Raw genomic sequence first — 20,079 nt, forward strand, 5'->3', positions numbered from 1 at the left:
CGTTCTCTAACTATCTACTCCCCACTCAGTACACCTCATCTTCTCGCCATGCTTTTCAGCTTCACGCTTAGTGCAACACTTCAAGGGTGCGCGGGCAGTTCACTGACTTCTGATTATCACATAACAAAGAATAGCTACATAAACCCGGTCTTTAATATACTGCGACTCGGAGACACCATAATTAATATTAATACTACGATAAATCCTCAACCATTTTCTCCTCCATGCCGAACACTTGGCGAGCATGTCCCTACACAGTACTGCTAGTTGATACATGTACATGCTCCTGGAAGGCAATCGGATCCATACTAGTTTCAGCGTCAGATTCGGCCACGAGTTTAGCGTGATATTGTCGTATGCTAAGGATCAGGCGTGGCCCCAGCACAAACGCCTGCACGCCAAATAAAACCTGAAGTGCACCACCGAGTGTCAAAATTTCCATGGAACTCGAAGTCTACAGAGATGATGAGCAATGGCTACACGCAGACGTCAGCGAAGGGTCGGCGCACCTCAATCTCTGGAGCGCCAGTGATAAAGGCGAGGCAAGAGGCACCAAGGAAGCTAGAACGCGCGGAACTTGAGCAGATCATCATAAGCACATTCACACTACAAGCTCACCATGCAAAATAATGCACATGAGATCTCATCAACACCCTGAAACAGTCCCTGATGGTCGATCCTGTCGACGAGCCGAGTCGTCGCAGGTCACGGAAATGTTTCACAACAATCCAGACTGAAAGATACAGTGCGAGGAGCTCCCAAACAGCGTTGATCATCCAAACCATTAAAAACAGAAGTTCGCCATCTCCCTCAAATGAAAAACGGCACATATACGTGCCAGAGAGTATCAGTTCCTCTAGCGTTCATCCAATGAGCTAGCTTCTTCAAGTCAACAAGTCAAGCTTACGCGCTACAAGATGTCTGAGTGCTATTGCCGCATTGACTCCATAGGTGATGTTAACGGCCAGGAATATAATAACAAGGGAGATCAGTATCGTTCTAGATCCCTGATACATGGCATGCAGCCGAGCAATCATGATGACTTGCATCGTGTTTCGATCGAGTTAATATCATTGAGGTATTGCAGCTGGGAAACTCACCGCCCAGCATGGCAGCTACGACCACACATGTCACATCCAGTGCGTAGTCCATAATATAGCCTGAAAGACCCAATTAGTGACCACCCTCGTACTATGATCAAACACTCCGACTTACACCTATCGAGTCATTGTGGTGAACCAAGTTGAATGGTCAGAATCTCACTCACCCCTACAAATGAATGTATTCATTGGATGAGAATGAGATGCAAGCTGTAGAATACTCACTGCATCTGTCAGTGAGACAAATGGTATATTTACTGTGCGCCGCCGGTCAGAAGAATAAAACACGGTGCATATGAAACATACTTAGAACGTTGATACTAAGAAACAGGTTATTAGTACAGTACCGATTTTTTGACCCCAAAAACATACATAGAGTATGGTAATCCAATATAGCGTATCTAAAGCATTTTGGAGTCAGCACAGTCATCAACCACGCCACAGTATAACATGAGGTACGAACAACCAGGTAAAGCGCAGTCATGAGAGACCACCGTTGCTTCTGGTACAAATCCATTGTCTTCTGTTGCTTTTCTCTTGATATGGTGTCACTCACCCATATAAGTTCAATCTGTGACACCATTCTTAGCGAGTTGACTGCTCCGGGATAACATAGACATACCTCTTGTCCGACTGTTAGTGCTGGAAATATTATGAGAATATCAACGGTTTTCGAACACTGCCTTGCTCACCCCAATCGTATACCACCACGACGCCTGCGGCAACTGCAAAGCCGCAAGTCGATGTTAGAAGATCGAGACATCACCGACTGATAAAAACAAACCCGTCCAATAGCTGAAAACAATATCCATGATGATCGGCCACCAACTGGAATTATTTAGACTTCGGTCATGACAGTATGTTCGTGCTAGATATACCACCGTTCAGCGCTTGTATCGCCAAAATCGACATGATGGCGATGAATATTGATGCCCGTCTCGGAGTCTGCCGTGACTAGTCCCTAACTGGGTGAAGTAAGTATTATGGCGCTGGATTCGTTCAACTATTCCCCACACATAAAATACACATACAGACACACGACACATAAACACAGCCACGCATTCACATGCACACAACATTTGAAGACAACACGCATGCAACACATTTGCATACATATTCGTCGAAGTCCCCAGTACGTAGCCTAGACCCAAATTAATGCTAATTTTCAACAAGTCAATTTTGAACTTCAGAACCCACTGTGTGGTTTTGAAGCCGTTCGAAGGCAAGGCTTTCGTCTTCTCCTACTACCCTCCTGCCTCTAATGCCATTCTACAGCTTCGATCCAGAAACCTATGTGATTTTGAAGCCGTTCGAACGTTCGAAGGCCTTGTCGTCATCTCCTACAACCCTCCTGCCTCCGCCTCCATCCTACGTCCCCCGTCCAGCTTCAATCCAGAACCCAGTGTGATTTTGAAGCCGTTCGAAGGCCTGTCGTCTTCTCCTACCACCCTCCTGCCTCCACCGCCATCCTGCATTCCCCGTCCAGCTTCGATCCAGAAACTTGTGTGATTTTGAAGCCGTTCGAACTTCGAAGGCCTTTCGTCTTCTCCTACCACCCTCCTGCCTCCGCCGCCATCCTACATCCCCCGTCCAGCTTCGATCCAAAAACTGTGTGATTTTGAAGCCGTTCGAAGGCCTAATATGCGCAACTTCATGTATTACTAGTTACCTTACATGACAATGTAAAAATGTTCTCTGATCACACTTAAATTCATTTGCGCGTCTTACACTACAACATCCACTTGAACCGTGTTTGCAGGAAGTGGTACCAGCAGGATAAGCAATGTCAGAGGTTTGTTTTATTTGCTTAGCGAATTTTTTAGGTGAGTAATATGAAGGAGGATTAGATGGAGGAATGAGGAGATTAAACTGTGGATTAGAGCTAAGTGAAGGGACCGGAGAAATTTTCGGAACCGTAGTAGTAGGGCATTGTAGTCAAGCATAGTAGTGTCCGAGTTGTGGCCAGTGCGAAGTGACTATGATGAAATATATGTCAGAGGAAGCTTCAAATTCTATGGGACAAAATTAAAGCCAAAGTTTAATGGAACCAATGAAATAGTCAGTTGTCCAAGGGTTGTGGAATGGGCGTGACAACGGATCATTAATATCCGGGTGACCACGCAAGATATCATTCCTCGTTGGTTCGACTGAAACGAGAGGGCGGAAAAGTGGTCGAAAAGCTATGGACGTCGCAGATGAATGATTCCGAGTCTGCAGGCCTGTGAAGACTTCTTGTAAGTCAACTTTCTGTTCTTCATCTTTAATTGAAGGCATCACAGTCAGAGAGCGCAGAGCGCGTCTCTGAGTCTGCGGTGAGAGTGACATTCCCTTCAGACTACTGGGCAGCGTGTCAAGACCGTTATCTGAATCGGAATCGGAAGCGAAAACTGTAAAATCTTAAGTGTTAGACGTCCACTGAGCAGATAGAAAAAAGAACTCGAACTTGCGTTTAACGTGACTTGAAGAGCCTGAGTTTTCCTTGTTCTCTGAATTCATTCGAGATGTTGATGCAATGGGCTGACCGCGAGCTGGTTTATTTTTTTAATACAATGTAAGCGGTTTGTTCATGTAGCAAAATTACAAGATAGTACTTACTTCCACGCAGTTTCTTTCGAGCTGGTTCTTCGTGTTTGGTGTACCGGATTGAGTGTTTTGGACGTGCTGAAGTGAAAAACGATTCAGTGACCGTCACTGATGGTGCACGTGAGCACTTTCACCAACCTGTCTTAGGCTCATCATCTCGATCTTCTCCTGCCTCGGAATCTGTATCAATGATGATCACGTCTGGGTCCCATTGTGCGCAAATGTGCTCAGGTATGTACTTCCGGTTAGCTGTTGCATTTACACTGGTTAGAAAATCTCATCCGTGATGAGCCATTGATGGCACTGGCAGGCTCACCAATAAAAATATTAGTCGCTGCAAGAGGTGCGTTATCTCTGCCTCTGTACCGCTCAAGATGTTTGCCGTTTGGCAGTGGCTCAGGTGCAACACTCAGCCAGCGGTTTTCTTTCGAAATCAACACCCACGATGCTCCGTTATCGACAGCCTTCCCCTTCACATCATCATTCTGTACGGAGTCAAGGTACTCAAAGACTTTTGGAAAAAGTCTTCGAAAATATTCTTCGACTTCTTGAAATGTCCAGTCCGGGCAAAAGCTGAAATCCACTTTGTTGTCCTCTGTTACGACACAGGCGTGTCGTGTTCCACCAGGATAGTTCTAACAGCAAAGGCTCGACAGAGCGTTCGTGTTGCTGAGAGTCGTCGGCTCCTTAAGACAATAAGGAGTTGCGTACGCTTGCGTAGCTTGCTGGTTGACAAGGCTTGTCAGGCTTTGTCGATGAGCAAGGGGTTACGGGCGATGATAGCGGTATCGTTCACAAGGCAAGCAGGTAGCTTTAGCGAGTCAAGTGAAGTTCAAGGTAAAACCTGGTAAGATTAAAGTAAGGAACATCTACTTTAATCCTCGTCCTTATATAAGGCTACTCTATCGTATCTAAGCTCAGCCTGAAGCTGGGTTCTAATCTGCTTATCTATCGAGTCAGAGATAACGTGCATGAGGCAGGCTTCTATCTAGGATAGGACCACGAGGTGTCCTTCTATCAGTGCATGAGGCAACATGAGGCTTGCCTTCTATCTTGATAACATAAATAGGTCTTCTAGACCTATGTCGTCATGTGTGTCGTCATCGTGTCGTCAGCAGTCCAGACTGCTTATCTAAGCCGGCAGTTGCCGCTTATCTTCTTCTATCATCTATGGCCTACAGGCCCGGTTATCGTCTATGGTCTCCGAGGTCTCTGGGTTCGGGTACGTGTCGCTGCCTTCGCAAGGCAGGCAGGGGTGGCAGAGGGGACAGTGTAGTTCGCTGTAACATTACCCCATTACTACCGTCAAAGTCACCGGCTTTGATTATCTACGACATCTTCCATCGTCAAGGACGGCAGCGCCGGTTTCGTGGATGTGGAGACGGATGGTGCGGAGGGAGTTTCAGGGTCAAGGGACAGTTCGGTGGGATTCCGAAGTTCTAGGTCCGCGAGCGCCTTGTGGTTGTGCTCCCAATCTGAGAGAGCTTCGAAAAACTTCTCTTCATCTGTAAACTCTTGTAGGACAATGCGTCCGTTGAGTCCAGGACAATGTATGGACAAATGGCTGGGTCCGAGTTCATCGCAGATGCAACAAACATAATCGGGACACTTCTTCCAATGATGTCCGTATCCTCCGCAGCGCTTGCATGGCGTCATGCGGGTACAATCTATGGTAGCCTTTCGTTTTCTAGGCGGGCGTACCGGACGGATTTCTTCTTCTTTGGCCTTTCTGGTTTCTACAATCTTAACAGCTTGGTTCGCGATGTCGGGGAATTCAAGCGGGAGTAGATGGAGCGCGAGGCCGCGGATCCGTTTCTGTAGATGAATGACGGCGAGTTTCTTCGTCTCTTCATCAAGGTCGACACGATTGGCTACATCTTCTAGTAGCTTCGTGGTTCTTATAATGCAGACGGCAAGGGAGGTGCCTGCTGCGAGTCTGGCGTCTTGCTCACCAAGGATGTCGTCGATCACTTGGGAGTACGCGGGTGTTAAGATAGCCGCTTCATTGAACGCGCTATTCTCAATCGTTCTGAGGATACGTCCGTAGTCGGAGTTCTTCAGTGTCAAAGTGACGGGAGAGTTTTCTTCAATAGAGGTCGACATGATGGAGGTTCGTTGAAAGGATGTTCGGGGAAGTCAGGGTTTATATCTTTCTTCCAGATCGTTTCAAGCTCCGTTTGATTCATGCTTATCTTTTGTTTCTTTAACTCTTTATCTCCTATCAAGGTTCAATCGTGAGGGCTTATCGATGCCTCGTTTTCGCTATCAGAGGGAAGTGCCGTGATAGGTGCGTTCTTTCCTTTATCCTTTGTTGGTTATCAAGGTTCAGGAATCTTCATCAGAGGGTGCTGGTCATTGCCATGATGAGTCGGGTTCTCGAGGGTTCCGCGGGCTTGCAGGAGTTTCCAGGGAGTTCATCTCTTGATAGTTTAGGCTCGTTCCGGAGGTTCGTTTCTTCTAAATCTTTCGTTTAATATGATCTGTGTGTCATAACGTGGGATTGTCGAGGAAGTGGTAAAAGGGGTCCCGGAGCTTGCAGGAGTTTTCCAGGGTTCGTCCTTTCTTCTAGTTTCACGTCATTTCGGACGTTCGTGCAGTTTAACCCTCATGCCGGAGGTTCTCTAGTTTTAGGTCATTACGGACCATTGTTAGTTTTAGGTCATTACGGACCATCTCTAGTTTTAGGTCATTACGGACCAACATGAAAGTTGGTCGGAGTCGTGTTGTGGAAGAGAAGTGTCTGGGTCTTGGTCGTGGAACGAGAATAAATCAGGGATTTTACCCCCTCAATAAGCCGTTTAGTCTACCATGACTAATCTTCTTTCAAAAGTCGAGGCTGTCATCAGGGCCTTCGTCTTCGATCTCGTTTCCTTCTTCATCAACCTTTCGCAAAGCATGCGAAGTGGGTGCATTTTCGTCTTCGTCCTCGTCATCCTCGGAGCTTTCGATGTCCGTGAAGCGGACAAAACTCGGTCCGGTGTCTTCTTCTTCCTTCATTCTAATTCCAGTCGGAAGGGAAGCACTGTATCGTGCTTCGTCGTCGTGAACAGGTTTCTGGTGATGCGCTTCTTGGATTAGCGCGATTCGTTCCAGGAACATATCATGATCAGAATCTGAGGCAGGAGTAGGGTCTGGGTCGGATGATAGCGTCATTGCTTCATCGTTATCGGAAGGGATAGGTGCTGGAGTGACCGTGAGGTTGAGGGAATTCGGTGCGTGGATTTCATCGGCTGTGTCGGTATCATCAGCCGGACTTTCATAAAACCTGAGTTTCTTGGCTTCAGGTGCGTCCGCCGTTTGAACGGCTCTTCCTTTTCCGAGAATGGATATCGGTTCTCCAGAAAATACAAATCTCTGAGTTTTCGCTGGTTCAGGGGCCAGTCTGGGTGCCTTTGCGATAGGCGGTTCTTCGTTCATCACAGCTCGTCCCTTCCCAAGGATCGATGCTGGCTCCGCCGAGAATTCGTATCGTGCGGGTGCGGGTTCTTCAATCTTCAGCTGAACAGCTGGTACAATCGTCTTCTTAGGCTTTTCTGGGATAACATAGTCCGTTATCAGAGCCGGTCTGAAGAATTTCTTCTGAGTTGTCTCCGGATCAGTGGCCGGTTGTATCTGTTCGTTTCTACGGGCTGCAAGGTCGATTCTTGGCAGCGAGTTCTTCTTCGTCACGGTTTCAGCGGGCCGTGGTGCAATCGTCGGGTTTTTATCTATCGGGGATCCCGATCTTTTTCTTTTCGTGGCTACCTTCTTTTCTTCTTTCTGGAAGAGAGGGGTCTTGCCGTTCCTCTTTCTGTCGGAGTCAATCTCCTTTTCCTTCTTTCGGGAATCTACGGTGCTCTTAAGAGTCACCGTGCCATTCGTCCAATCTATAGCGGGGTTATGGCTGACGAGCCAGGGTCGTCCAAGCAGGAACTTGTCTTTTGGACCAAGTTCGGCGAGGTAGAACCTTTCGGTAGTTACCCGTTGATCTATCTGGAAGGTGAGGTTGCAATACCTCACTATCGGCTTCTTTCCGAAGCAGGATCCATCAGCGTTTGAGAGCGTGAGCGGCTTCTCTAGCTGGTGCGTCAAGATGCTGTGCTGCATGACGACGTCCTGATTGACAAAGGACTCGCATGCTCCCGAATCTACGATCATAGATGTCTTTATCGGGGTGCTTCTTGTTCTGGATACTAGGGTGGCTTTCACCCGTAGTTCTTTCGTCGTCCCGGCCACCTTAATGGTGCGCAAGCAGGAGTCTTCTTCGGTCATCTTTCTCCACGGGGTTCTGGGCTTTTTAGGGCAATCCGCGGCTTTGTGGCCGTTGACGTGGCACACAAAACATTTCTTCTCTCGTAGACATATACGAGTCTCCTTTCCGGTGAGATGCGCAGCGGCAAAGGTGTTTCTGGAAGTTGCCATATCGACGATGTGCAATCTTCAAATCTTCGTAGTGTTCCTGCAGGAAGTCTTCTACTGTGACAGCGGTTCTTATATTCTTGCGACTGGTCAGGCCGGTACAATCTTCTACGCAAAGCTTCTTTGAGCTGCCGATGCGTCGGGGTTTCTTCTACAGGCTTCAGTAACGTCGAAGGCAGGTACAATCTGGGATCTAGCGTCACAGGATGGTGACGTGCGAATGTGCACTTTAATCTTTTGTTACGACACAGGCGTGTCGTGTTCCACCAGGATAGTTCTAACAGCAAAGGCTCGACAGAGCGTTCGTGTTGCTGAGAGTCGTCGGCTCCTTAAGACAATAAGGAGTTGCGTACGCTTGCGTAGCTTGCTGGTTGACAAGGCTTGTCAGGCTTTGTCGATGAGCAAGGGGTTACGGGCGATGATAGCGGTATCGTTCACAAGGCAAGCAGGTAGCTTTAGCGAGTCAAGTGAAGTTCAAGGTAAAACCTGGTAAGATTAAAGTAAGGAACATCTACTTTAATCCTCGTCCTTATATAAGGCTACTCTATCGTATCTAAGCTCAGCCTGAAGCTGGGTTCTAATCTGCTTATCTATCGAGTCAGAGATAACGTGCATGAGGCAGGCTTCTATCTAGGATAGGACCACGAGGTGTCCTTCTATCAGTGCATGAGGCAACATGAGGCTTGCCTTCTATCTTGATAACATAAATAGGTCTTCTAGACCTATGTCGTCATGTGTGTCGTCATCGTGTCGTCAGCAGTCCAGACTGCTTATCTAAGCCGGCAGTTGCCGCTTATCTTCTTCTATCATCTATGGCCTACAGGCCCGGTTATCGTCTATGGTCTCCGAGGTCTCTGGGTTCGGGTACGTGTCGCTGCCTTCGCAAGGCAGGCAGGGGTGGCAGAGGGGACAGTGTAGTTCGCTGTAACATCCTCAGGCTCGTCTTCGTCAAAGTGAGCACATCCCCTTCGCTTGAGTTTTGACACCTCTGTCTTCACAGGTGGGACCCTGCTCATCAATTGTCCTTTGTCCTTTGACCCGCTGAGTAAGCTCCGAGTCATAGCATTGGCTTGTTTAGGTTAACGTACATCGAGGTAATTGATCAAGACAGCGACAGCGCCAACTTGAATCTGGACCTGTTGTTGCTTCAATGAGCTGCTGCCAGTGGCCCGTCTTGAAGATACAACCCTGCCCCCCTAAATGAAAGCTGAGTATGCTGGAGGTAACAAACATTAGGTGATTTTGCTCACTGTGACTTTCCGCTTTATAGTTGGGCGGAATCCTGACATGACTTCACTTCTCGTGGCTGCGACTGTCTTCCGACTGTCAGTTGACACCTTAAATTTGAGTTCTGGGCCTTGCCCAGCACGTCGGGCAAGTGATTGCTTGTATATCGCTGTCACTCCAGCTCGTTCCTTTGGTGTGGCAGCTGCTGGTTTGGATGGCTTCGGACCACCTGGATTCACTGGCAGTGCAGGAGGCACCAATGGCTCGGCCACTGGTGCAGGCTGTTGAGGTCGAGGATGTTTGCTCTTCCCGTGCAAACATTCGGTGCAAAGCTCTCTTTGGCCAATAGGAACATTTGTGGGTGCGGAGTACTCTTCGCAATAGCACATTTCTGGTTCGAGATGATTACCTTTGCAATACACCAGATCTGACATTGCGAGTAGGATGGAAGAGAGAACCGGATCAAAAACAGGTCGGTCAAGTGCGGGATTTATACACAGTGGGTTCCTGGCCATAGTTGTACTCCGAACGTGATCCATTAATATATTGAATTAGAAAAATACATCTGCTTCAAAATGCTCTAGCACGCTAACTGCCTGAGCCCATAGCATCGAACGAGTCCTCCAGATAGGGTCTGCCAAAGATACTTCAACATATATCTCCCTCCGTCTACCAACTCGTAGATGTTCTGTTGTGTTTTCGTCATAGTCATCCTCACCCTCCTGCAAATTATATCCCACTGGTATGATACCCTCAGTAATAACCTCGTCAAGTATCCCGAAGAATACATTTTCATCTTCCTCATTCAGAAAAGGGGTATTACCATCAGGAACCTCAATGGCATCATGTAGGACATCGTTTGCTTGATCCCGCTCGATACGATCAATAACACCATCTTCCTCGTTCTCTAACTCATCGTTTGGGTGGCCAGCACCTGTCTGATTGAGATGGCGGATTGTCTCTCTGCGATCGATACCATAATAACGCTGCAGAGTTGCAGGATGGATCCCCTCGAACTCATCTTCGTAGATGCCTAACAATGCCTGTCCTAGAAGACGCATATCCTTCATAGTCATCAGATAGCAATTACACCACTGCACCAGTACTTGCTGAGTGAATACTGACCTGAGGGCTTCGATTATTGGTTTCAGAACCACGAATTGGATGGGAATTCCATTCTCGTTGAAATTGTCGGCAATCGTCATTGAGTGCACTTGAGAAGAGCACACTAAGCAGCCAGAGGTGCCCCGGCTTGTCAATGTCAAGCTTATGAAGTCGTTCGAGCCTGGTAAAAAATCCACGCCATCGGCGTGCAAACTGTGTGCCCACTTCAACCCACAGCCGTTCAATGCGTTGTAGGGATTCATTTCTGGCTGGGCTTGTAGAGACTGTTTTACCTATAGTTATGTTTGCACCTTAGCTTACATAAGGAAGTTACCTTTTCACCAGTATTACTATGAGTCTGAGAGATCAGCAAGTTTCTATCATATTTCCTCTTCTCTGAGCCTTGAGCCTGGTCCAGAAACCCTTTAGGGTCGAATAGCAGCTAGGTTCTGCAAGACCCAACATTGTTCAGACTCACCATCTGAATTGTTGTACCCTTCAGCGTGAATTTCGTGTTGATCTAATATCAGGTATTGTTAGTCGCGGAATGTTTCAAGAGGCTACACCTTACGATCCCCATAGAAATGAGCCGCGATTATGGCCATTTGTTGCAACTAAATGTGTAGCGACCTGAAGGTTCTCCCCTCCACGATCTCCACGAACACGAGATGGCATGCCATATTCATCTCTTGCGTGCATGAACAGTTCCAATACAGTCGATGCACGATTGTTTGTGCTGGCCCGTAGCCCCATTATCTGTTGAAATATTAGTGAGTTATTATGCTTTCCTTATCATTAATAATGGATTCACAGTGCGACAATACCCATCAATAAATCCATGGACAACAAAACCCCACCGAATGAGCTTGTGATGACCATCTACATGCCAAAGCGCATTTGGTCGAGCAACTCGGTATTTTCGTCGTCTGGTAACACGTCGTTCTCTCAGCCTTTGTCCTAATCTATCAACTCGGCACAAGGACTGCCAAACACGGTGCTGCTGGACTCGAACTCCTTGGTGCCCAAGGAAGCCAACAAGGTAACGGAATCCTGATTCTGGTTTGCGTTCCTTGAAAACCTTCACGAGTTGATCGAGATCAGCATCACTAATTGTTGTGAAGCATTGTTCAAGACCATGTTGATGAACAAATTTCCACAAAGTCGTGCGAGACACTCGGAGGAGTCGGGCAAGCTCTGTGAGTGTGATGTTGCGCTGGTTAGATAGGGCCTCACGGCACCTGTTCATGGCAGGGTGATACTTAACCATGTCTAACTATACACAGTACATTTTGTAAGTTTGTCTCGGAGTCACCAACATGAAGCTTCATGAAGCTTAACAGGCACGATGCCTCACTGGTTCTAAAGATCGGGATCTCTCTTGTGATCTCGATGCTACTGGAAATGTTTTTCTCAGGCTTCCAAGAATAGCGCTACCACCGGAAAAATTACCAAATTGGGATATTCCAATAATCTCACTATTCCCACATACCTCCCTGGCTCTACTGCTGCACCAGAGCTTTCCCCTTGCTCACTCATGTATATAAGTAGTAGAATGGCATGTACATACATAAAATGATACAATAGACCGCTTTTTTCATTGTCTGAGAGCTTGTACAGCAGTCTACAGTACTGACTACAATATGTGCATCCCAGGACTAAAACATATTCGCTTTTTTGCCCCTTTAGCAGGGAAGCAATTCTGACTGTATATATCATATATTAGAGTGTTAATGAATATATTACACCGCTTGTTTGAGCCTCTGTAGTGTCCTACATCAGTAGATATGTTAAATTCATGAATACCTCTCAAAAAACATAAACCAGTTCGCATTTTTTAGTGTTTAGGTATATAGACTGGTGAATATTATTTCTAACATCTCTTTACTAGTATATACATCATATCAAGAGTATATGTCAGCAGGATCAGTCCCTAGGGTCATATGTATTGTCATCTTCCTGGTGGTTCACTCCCTGAGAAAATTTTTCCTGCAGCTCCGGCCCTCTAGGATGGTAGGTAGTCTTTTACTATGAACATATGGAATATATTTATCACATAGGTATACCAGAACAATACCAGGATCCTTGTCTACAATCCAAAGTCACTTTTTGCCTACAATGTACCATATTTTCGCATTTTTGAGGTTTTTCACTACATTCTCACTACATAGACTATACCAGCTGTTCATATATCACTTATAGTACATATATGAAGCCTTCCCAAGGCCATGATCAGGCAGAAATATGACATAGTAATTATATCAATGATATAGGGGCAAATCCCACAATCATGCAAATGTTATATTTCAACCCTGTCTAGGGCGAAGATTTCATTAAAAATGTATAGAATACATTGTAAACTACTTAAATATACTATACTAATATATGTTGTGAAGGTAAAGGTGATGTGGAAGTGTTGTGGTCTCAATTTGTTGCATTATTATGGTCAGACCACCCTTGCATAGACTGTTGGTGCATAGTACTTTTTCGATGTTTGGACTTTTTGACTTTCCCACGACCTATTTCTTATCTATTGGATTCCCCTGCTGTCAATTATTCATGGATCCTTCTGGTAGTCGAGGACTGTATTACTTGGTATATATAGTGTACTCCAAGATAGTCTGATCATAATATTTTACTATATTCATGTCTGGGAATTCTTATCAGTGAGAATAGGAGATATGTGCTTGATATCATTACTATGTCATATTTCTGCCTGATCATGGCCTTGGGAAGGCTTCATATATGTACTATAAGTGATATATGAACAGCTGGTATAGTCTATGTAGTGAGAATGTAGTGAAAAACCTCAAAAATGCGAAAATATGGTACATTGTAGGCAAAAAGTGACTTTGGATTGTAGACAAGGATCCTGGTATTGTTCTGGTATACCTATGTGATAAATATATTCCATATGTTCATAGTAAAAGACTACCTACCATCCTAGAGGGCCGGAGCTGCAGGAAAAATTTTCTCAGGGAGTGAACCACCAGGAAGATGACAATACATATGACCCTAGGGACTGATCCTGCTGACATATACTCTTGATATGATGTATATATAGTGTTGTGGGCAGAACTCTGCCATTCTGCCATGTGGCAGGGCAGAACTGGCACTGCCAGGCAGATGGCAGAACCTCCCAGGCAGAATGTGGCAGAACTCCCGCACATGTAGAACAGTGGGAGAATGTGCTATATAGTTTAGTGTGTCGGTTCAGTGTACGATAGTATAGATTGAGGCACTTTAAAACTGAACATGACGTCGTCACGCTCATATGCACACAACTGAACTTCCAGGCATTGATACAGACGTTGCCAAGCAGCTCGAAACCGACTTCGCATTTGTCCCTCCACTTTCAGCAGTCTCCGGCGACAATCTCGAAGCAGTGAATCGATCTCACTCGATGACATTGATGCTGAGTTTTCTCGTCTTGAAGATATTCGTAACACGGAAAAAATGATGGAGTTTGCCTCAAACTGGGATGTGGATAGGAAGGAAGTGTTGGAAGGGAGAGCGTTCGACTTTGTGGAACTGCGGCATGTCAACGAGGGATTAGTGCCTACCACGATAGAGGATGAGATTATGGTCGCAGATCATGATGCGAATGAAGATGGGACTTGGAATATTGATTCTATGTTGCTGTCAAGTGGTCTTACATCCATGTAGTTAGTACTCTAGCGCTATGAAATTCTGCCATCTGCCATGCTGGCAGAACATGGTTCTGCCAGGTTCTGCCAGTTCTGCCGGCAGAACTACCTTGAGTTAGTTCTGCCCACAGCACTACCGTTAAGCTTAATTGTAGGGGATTGATAGTTTACAAACAAACTTACAAAACCATACCGTTTCTAGTCAGTGAGTATTATGCTTAATTTTAACAGTATAGCCTGCTCACGGACAAATTCAAGATTGATATCTTTTCTCGGATGCCCTCGACGTCCATGACCATGGTCCTCGGTCACAAGTTGTGGGATGATAATGTTTGACTGTTCAACATTTTCCCTACATAGACCAAAGTGACAGTATTGTCAGGTCAGAAGATCCAAATGAGTACCACGAGTATCACTCACACATGGGTGTTTTGGCTGATATCCTCGAGCATTGCAGCTGCTTCACCCACAAGACTTGCACATGCTAGTAGCCAGTCATGAAGAAGCTGGTGATCAGCATCACTTGAATCACTTTCGATGGCCTCGAGCAAGGGTAGGGCCTCCGAAGACAGTGTATCGTAATGATATGCAACTCTGGTTGGTTCTGCATCATTTGACCGAAGCATTCTGATTGCACCATTGTAGATATTACGAATGATACCATCTGCAGTATAGATATTTTGTGGCCATGGATGTTCGCGTTCTGGTAAAGCTGGAAGGTCCATACTAGTCCGCCAGCAGTTGCATTCTAGAGGTGACGAAGCGAAAAAGAACCAATGAACCCTTGTGTGGTAAGCGTGACTTGTCTACCGCACCTCCCACTAGCCTATACTACATTTACGTCCTTCAAGTTTGTGCTCTGAACTAAAGCCTCATAGTGTTTCCATCTCGCGGATAATCAGCCAAGACATGTTCGAGGCTCAAACAGCCACATTACTAGCTCCAAGCCTCCTGAAGTTTCGACATCGACATTTTTATATATATGACGGTACTCGCATTTTCCTGGTGCGGATTGTTCACATATATATGCACTCAGTGATTCCCCATGACAATACTAATAACTAAATGCAGGTCGAAAACACATTATTCAAAGTCCATGCGACTCAGTTATCACGCACGTCAATCACATTCGAGGAGATGTTTGCTGTTGGGGGGCAATCACGACCAATAGAGGGCACGGATGGCTCGAGCGACGATCACCCAATTATAATTCCTGAACTCAGCACGAACATGTTCGAGCTCTACCTTTCAGTTGCATACGGCAGGTAAGATAAATTTTCATGTTAGTGCACTGTCTTCTAATGCAGAATTGCACAGTTGGAAACCGGAAGGTCCTACCCATGATGATGTTATTGACCTCCTACGGTTCAGCAACAAGTTCATGAGTCAAAAAGCTCGCGATATTGCCATTCATCACCTTCATGAACAACGATTTCGACACAAACCATATGACCTTCTCGCACTCTGTCTCGAATTCTCAATTACGAAGTTCTTTGTTCCCGCGTTTCAACGTCTCATTGAATTTCGCATCCGAGACATTCCAGGACCAATGCGAAAGAAGCTCGGGTTTGAAGTGTGGAATGCCTTTGTAGATCTAAAAGAGCTTCTTGATGAACACCGTCGCATTGTTGCCTGCGAGGAGCCACCCCTTATCGAGCACGCTGCATGCTGCACTGACAACACTGCATGTTCCATCGACTGGCGGCAACTCTGGTGGAACTCAATGGCCCGTTTTCTTCTTGATGGTCGCAACCCGCAAGTCTTCCGTGAGGCCGTCGATCGTTTCCAGGAGCTTGGTTCTGAAATCGGGAGGATGAACCCGGAGTGTTGGAAAACGCTACTTCAAACAGTGAAGAAAGGAACAGCATTTCATCTTGCTTATGATCTCATTGAGGAGACGGCTCAGCAGCTGTCGGCAGCTCTGATCACGGAGCCTGACCAAATGCTGACACGCGCAGAATTAGATGCTTTCTCATCAAATTAGTAGTCTCGTCGTGGATAAACTTATAGATGATTACATAGGCTGTATAGCCCTGTACTACCTGAGTACTATGTGCATCCGAGTCATGCTGTCTTCAAATGTTGTATGCATGTGAATGCGTGGCTGTGTATATGTGTCGTGTGTCTGTATGTGTATTTTATGTGTGGGGAATAGTTGAACGAATCCAGCGCCATAAAGTATTGCGATACGAAATATAGCAAAAGTTGAAGTCGTCGATTCAATCAAAGTATATTCTTACCAATACGCATTGATACTCCGAAATCGAACATTTCCACACATCGTCAATGTTCATATCTTCCAATATGCAGAAATTTACTTTCCCCATGTTCCATTATGTGACTAGAGCCTTTTAGAGCATCCTTTTTGCGATGTCGATAGCAACGCCGCCCGCGCCTTCATTATAATCATTCCTTGCTCAATATGAGTTTACTTGGGATGATGGTCCCATATATAGTGTCATCTTCACTGCCACGCTTCGCGCTCATCGTTCATACGCGCCTCGAGACCGTATCTGGACTACCAAAACAAGGTAAGCATCTTCCTTGAACTTTTCTGATCTAGGATATGGTCTGACTCCCTGCGACTCGGTACCTTCCACTCACTTGCATCACGAATCATTGCCATTAATTCACTGCTCTCATCGTACCCCATCCATTATACACCTCACACTTTATTCGTTTCCACAAACATAAATTTCCTCATTCGCCCAAGTCCAGTCCAGATGCCGATCCCACTGTAGTTGTGTCTTGCGAACCAGAGCCGCTGTGTTATCAGTTATCTGGGCTTCTACTCATCACGATTCACGGTCACTTTTCCACTTTTTTTCGTTATGCTCAGATAGACGATGTGGATTTGATGATTGTGAAATCTTTGGGACTGTCAGCCGTCTGAGCTCAGACACTCTACTTTTACTCGCCTGGACCACATGATTTTGCATCGCATCCCACATGTTCTGTCCAGGTGAATGGTGAAGGTCGTTGGACATTCTTGCTGATCTGGGGTTTCATGACTCTATCTCGCTTCTTCTTTTGCTTTGCTCAGGCACCACATGGTAGAGCCATTGCGATCCGATCAAAGTATGTATTTCAGAATATCGTGGTTGGCGGCTTACTGATACTGTCGCAGGTGGGCTTAATACCTGCCGACTTGAAGCTCTCGTCTCCTTGTCATGCGCATTCATTTGTGACAGAGGTATATACTCACCCCATAATTTAATTGTCGTGCTCAACATCGTTGAATCATGATTGAGTTGCACCGCAGGGTGCGTGTAATCTGACCATCAGCCAACGCATTCTTCGCTTGGTACCACGTCCGACATAGTACGAAAACATTCACGTGTGTCCATTTAGTACACACTTGGACTTTGTCCCCCATCCGGCCATCACACTGTAAGTCTCTTTTGTAAATTGTCATGCTCAATATCGTTGAATGATGCTTGAACAGTACCTCCTTCCACCCTCCATGCACGATTTTTTACTACTTCTCTGCTGCCGGGATGGATGATATAGTGTGCAAACACGACGCACGGTTTGCAGTTGCACGGTGCGGTACTACGATGGCACAACTCCGATAGTCTAGTGGTGAATAAAACATGTCTAATGCCTCGTTAATATTTTGATGGGTGTACTCGAAGCCTTCTGAATTGAAGCTCCTGTTCTCTAATTATTTGCTCCCCACTTAGTTCACCTCCGAGATCTTGTTGCCATGCTTTTCAGCTTGACGCTTAGTGCAACACTTCAAGTGTGGGCGGGCAGTTCACTGACATCTAGTAGTAATACAATAAGGAATATCTACATAAACCCGGTCTAAAATATACTTTGGAGCACCAGAACTAAAATAAATAAATGGTATGACGGATCCCTGACCAATTTCTCCTCCGTACAGAACACTCGGCAAGCAATTCCCTACACAGTACTGCTAGTTGGTACGTGGACACGCTCTTCGAAGACAATCGAATTCATGCTGAATTCTGCGTCGGAGTTGGACACGAGTTTAGCGTGATACTGTCGAACGCTAAGGATGAGGCGTGGTCCCAGCACGAACATCTGCACACTAAATAAAATCTGAGCAGCACCATAGAGTATCACAACTTCGTTAGAACTTGGATTCTAGAGAAATAATGAGCAGCGGTTACAAGGAGATATCAGCCACAAGTCGGCGCACCTCGAGCTCTGGGACGAAAGTGATAAGTTGGATGCAAGAGACACAAACAAAGCTAGCACGTGCGGAATTTGAGCAGAAAAATATGAGCACATTCACATTACAAGCTCACCTTGCAAAATAAATCACATGAGATTTTATCAGCACTGTGAAACAGTCCCCGATAGTCAATCCTGTTAAGGGACCGAGTCGTCGCAGGTCACGGAAGTGTTTCACAGCAATCCAGACTGAAAGGCAGAGTGCGAAGACCTCCCAAACAGTGTTGAGCAGCCAAACCATTGAAATCAGAAGCTGGCCGTCCCCATCAGGTCCATTATAGCACATATACACGCCAGAGAGTATCAGCTCCTCTGGTGTTTTTCCAATAAGCCGTGTTCTTCAAGTCAACAAGTAGAGCTCACCCGCTGCGGTATTCTTGAGTCCTATTGCCGTAATTACTCCGCAGGCGATGTTTATGGCCAGGAAGATAATAACAAGGAAGATAAGCATGGTTCTAGATCCCTGATACATGGCATGCAACCGAGCAATCATGATGACTTGCATCATGTTTCAGTTGAATCGATATCACTGAGGTATTGCAGCGGAGCAACTCACCGCCCAACATGGCAGGTACGACCACACTCATCCCATTTACTGCGCGGTACACAACATTGCCTGAAACACCCAATTAGCGATCGCCCTCGACGTACTAGAATCAAACACTCGGACTCACACCTATTGAGCGATTATCTTGAGCCAAGTCAGATGTTCAGAATCTCACTCACCCCTACAAATGAGTGTAATCATTGAATAGGAATGAGATAGTTGCGGAATACTCACTGCATCTGTCAGCGAGATCATTGGCATAAAGACTGTCAATATGTGCTGCCGGTCAGAAGAATCAAACATGGTGCATATGAGACATACACAGAACATTGATACTGATAACGCGAGCTATTAGTACCACACCAACTTATTGGCTTCAAAACATACACGGAGTATGGTATTCCAGCATAGCGTACCTGAAACATTTTGGAATCAGCACAACTTGCCAACCACGCTTTAGCATAGCATAAGGTACGAACAAGGATATATAGCGCAGTCATGAGAGACCAGCGTTGTCCCTGCCCCAAATTCATCGTCTTTTGTTCCATTTCTCCTGATATGGGACTCTGTCACTCACCCAGATCAGTTCAATCTATAACACGATTCTTAGTGAGTTGACTACTCAAGGGATAACATTGACCTACTTCTTGTGCGAGAGTTAGCACTGGAAATATCATGAGAATATCAACGTTTTTAGAACACTGTCTTGCTCACTCCAATCGTATACTACCACGAGGCCTGTGGCAACTGCCAGTGCAAAACGGCAAGTCGATGTTAGATCGAGACATCAATGCATCACCGACTGATACAACGAACCCGTCCAATAGCCGAAAGCAATATTCCAATCGATCATCGGCCAAAAGCTGGGATCATTTGAGACGTAGGTCATATCTGAGGAATGGGTGTGAGCGAGTAGGGGATGTTAGGGATTATAAAGATCTATTATTCGTGCTAGATACTTATACCACTGTTCAGCGCTTGTATCGCCAAAATCGGCATAATGGTGAAGAACATATTGATCGTCGCCTCCGAAGAGGCCTCAAGGCCTCAAGCTCAAGGCCCTTGGAATCTGTTGAAGTAGGTAAATCATGATTGCGATGCGTCTTGAAGTAAGTTTTGATTTGCAAAGTAATGCTAGACTCGTTTAGTGCTCCGTATTTATACTCCGAAGTCAAACACTCTTCCATAAAAAGACTTGCTGCCATAATGGATACAACAAGTCACCTAATACTCCAAGTTATTTACGTCATCCCTGGATCGTCAACGTTCACATCTT

At 45.9% G+C, this 20,079-nt stretch overlaps 7 protein-coding genes across 7 annotated transcripts; 2 read left to right on the plus strand and 5 right to left on the minus strand.

Moving 5' to 3' along the window:
* Positions 1-250: 250 nt before the first annotated feature.
* Positions 251-1,912, minus strand: HD556DRAFT_1440155 (uncharacterized protein; the record flags this gene model as incomplete). The annotated part of the gene is made up of 12 exons (XM_041306073.1): positions 251-454; positions 510-561; positions 619-856; positions 908-1,042; positions 1,101-1,160; positions 1,407-1,420; positions 1,473-1,501; positions 1,564-1,602; positions 1,657-1,671; positions 1,723-1,742; positions 1,793-1,825; positions 1,885-1,912. The coding sequence occupies 12 exons, from the start codon at positions 1,910-1,912 to the stop codon at positions 251-253; spliced, it is 867 nt and encodes a 288-aa protein (XP_041163132.1).
* A 2,085-nt stretch (positions 1,913-3,997) lies between these two features.
* Positions 3,998-4,297, minus strand: HD556DRAFT_1210874 (uncharacterized protein; the record flags this gene model as incomplete). Its single annotated transcript, XM_041296569.1, has 1 exon — positions 3,998-4,297. A coding segment is annotated over one exon (300 nt), but the record flags the coding sequence as incomplete, so codon positions are not given.
* Positions 4,298-8,917: 4,620 nt separating this feature from the next.
* On the minus strand, positions 8,918-9,823 carry HD556DRAFT_1440158 (uncharacterized protein; the record flags this gene model as incomplete). The annotated part of the gene is made up of 3 exons (XM_041306074.1): positions 8,918-9,112; positions 9,170-9,277; positions 9,332-9,823. 3 exons carry the CDS (start codon positions 9,821-9,823, stop codon positions 8,918-8,920), a joined length of 795 nt encoding a protein of 264 aa, XP_041163134.1.
* A 36-nt stretch (positions 9,824-9,859) lies between these two features.
* HD556DRAFT_1440159 (uncharacterized protein) lies at positions 9,860-11,017 on the minus strand (the record flags this gene model as incomplete). The annotated part of the gene is made up of 5 exons (XM_041306075.1): positions 9,860-10,372; positions 10,434-10,705; positions 10,764-10,835; positions 10,891-10,932; positions 10,984-11,017. The coding sequence occupies 5 exons, from the start codon at positions 11,015-11,017 to the stop codon at positions 9,860-9,862; spliced, it is 933 nt and encodes a 310-aa protein (XP_041163135.1).
* Positions 11,018-13,526: 2,509 nt separating this feature from the next.
* HD556DRAFT_1525519 (uncharacterized protein) lies at positions 13,527-14,075 on the plus strand (the record flags this gene model as incomplete). Its single annotated transcript, XM_041309270.1, has 2 exons — positions 13,527-13,794; positions 13,830-14,075. The coding sequence occupies exons 1-2, from the start codon at positions 13,684-13,686 to the stop codon at positions 14,073-14,075; spliced, it is 357 nt and encodes a 118-aa protein (XP_041163136.1). The 5' UTR covers positions 13,527-13,683.
* Positions 14,076-15,193: 1,118 nt separating this feature from the next.
* On the plus strand, positions 15,194-16,040 carry HD556DRAFT_1430805 (uncharacterized protein; the record flags this gene model as incomplete). The annotated part of the gene is made up of 2 exons (XM_041304939.1): positions 15,194-15,321; positions 15,374-16,040. 2 exons carry the CDS (start codon positions 15,194-15,196, stop codon positions 16,038-16,040), a joined length of 795 nt encoding a protein of 264 aa, XP_041163137.1.
* Positions 16,041-17,801: 1,761 nt separating this feature from the next.
* On the minus strand, positions 17,802-19,862 carry HD556DRAFT_1525521 (uncharacterized protein). The gene is made up of 12 exons (XM_041309271.1): positions 19,620-19,862; positions 19,518-19,550; positions 19,448-19,467; positions 19,381-19,395; positions 19,283-19,321; positions 19,125-19,219; positions 19,038-19,069; positions 18,813-18,872; positions 18,620-18,754; positions 18,331-18,568; positions 18,222-18,273; positions 17,802-18,166 (listed from the first exon to the last, which is right to left on the minus strand). The coding sequence occupies exons 1-12, from the start codon at positions 19,690-19,692 to the stop codon at positions 17,963-17,965; spliced, it is 996 nt and encodes a 331-aa protein (XP_041163138.1). The 5' UTR covers positions 19,693-19,862; the 3' UTR covers positions 17,802-17,962.
* Between the last annotated feature and the right edge of the window lie 217 nt (positions 19,863-20,079).

This window comes from Suillus plorans (genome assembly GCF_016647745.1).
Source record: "Suillus plorans strain S12 chromosome Unknown HD556scaffold_13, whole genome shotgun sequence".
NCBI lineage: Eukaryota > Fungi > Basidiomycota > Agaricomycetes > Boletales > Suillaceae > Suillus > Suillus plorans.

Excerpts from the sequence above, each read along its gene's own strand:
- HD556DRAFT_1525521 (XM_041309271.1), bottom strand. The coding sequence starts at position 19,692 with ATGACCTACGTCTCAAATGATCCCAGCTTTTGGCCGATGATCGATTGG. Across the intron at positions 18,873-19,037 it reads TGATCTCGCTGACAGATGCA|GCAATGTTGTGTACCGCGCA; the intron begins GTGAGTATTCCG and ends TGGGTGTTTCAG. Across the intron at positions 18,569-18,619 it reads ACTCAAGAATACCGCAGCGG|AGGAGCTGATACTCTCTGGC; the intron begins GTGAGCTCTACT and ends GAAAAACACCAG.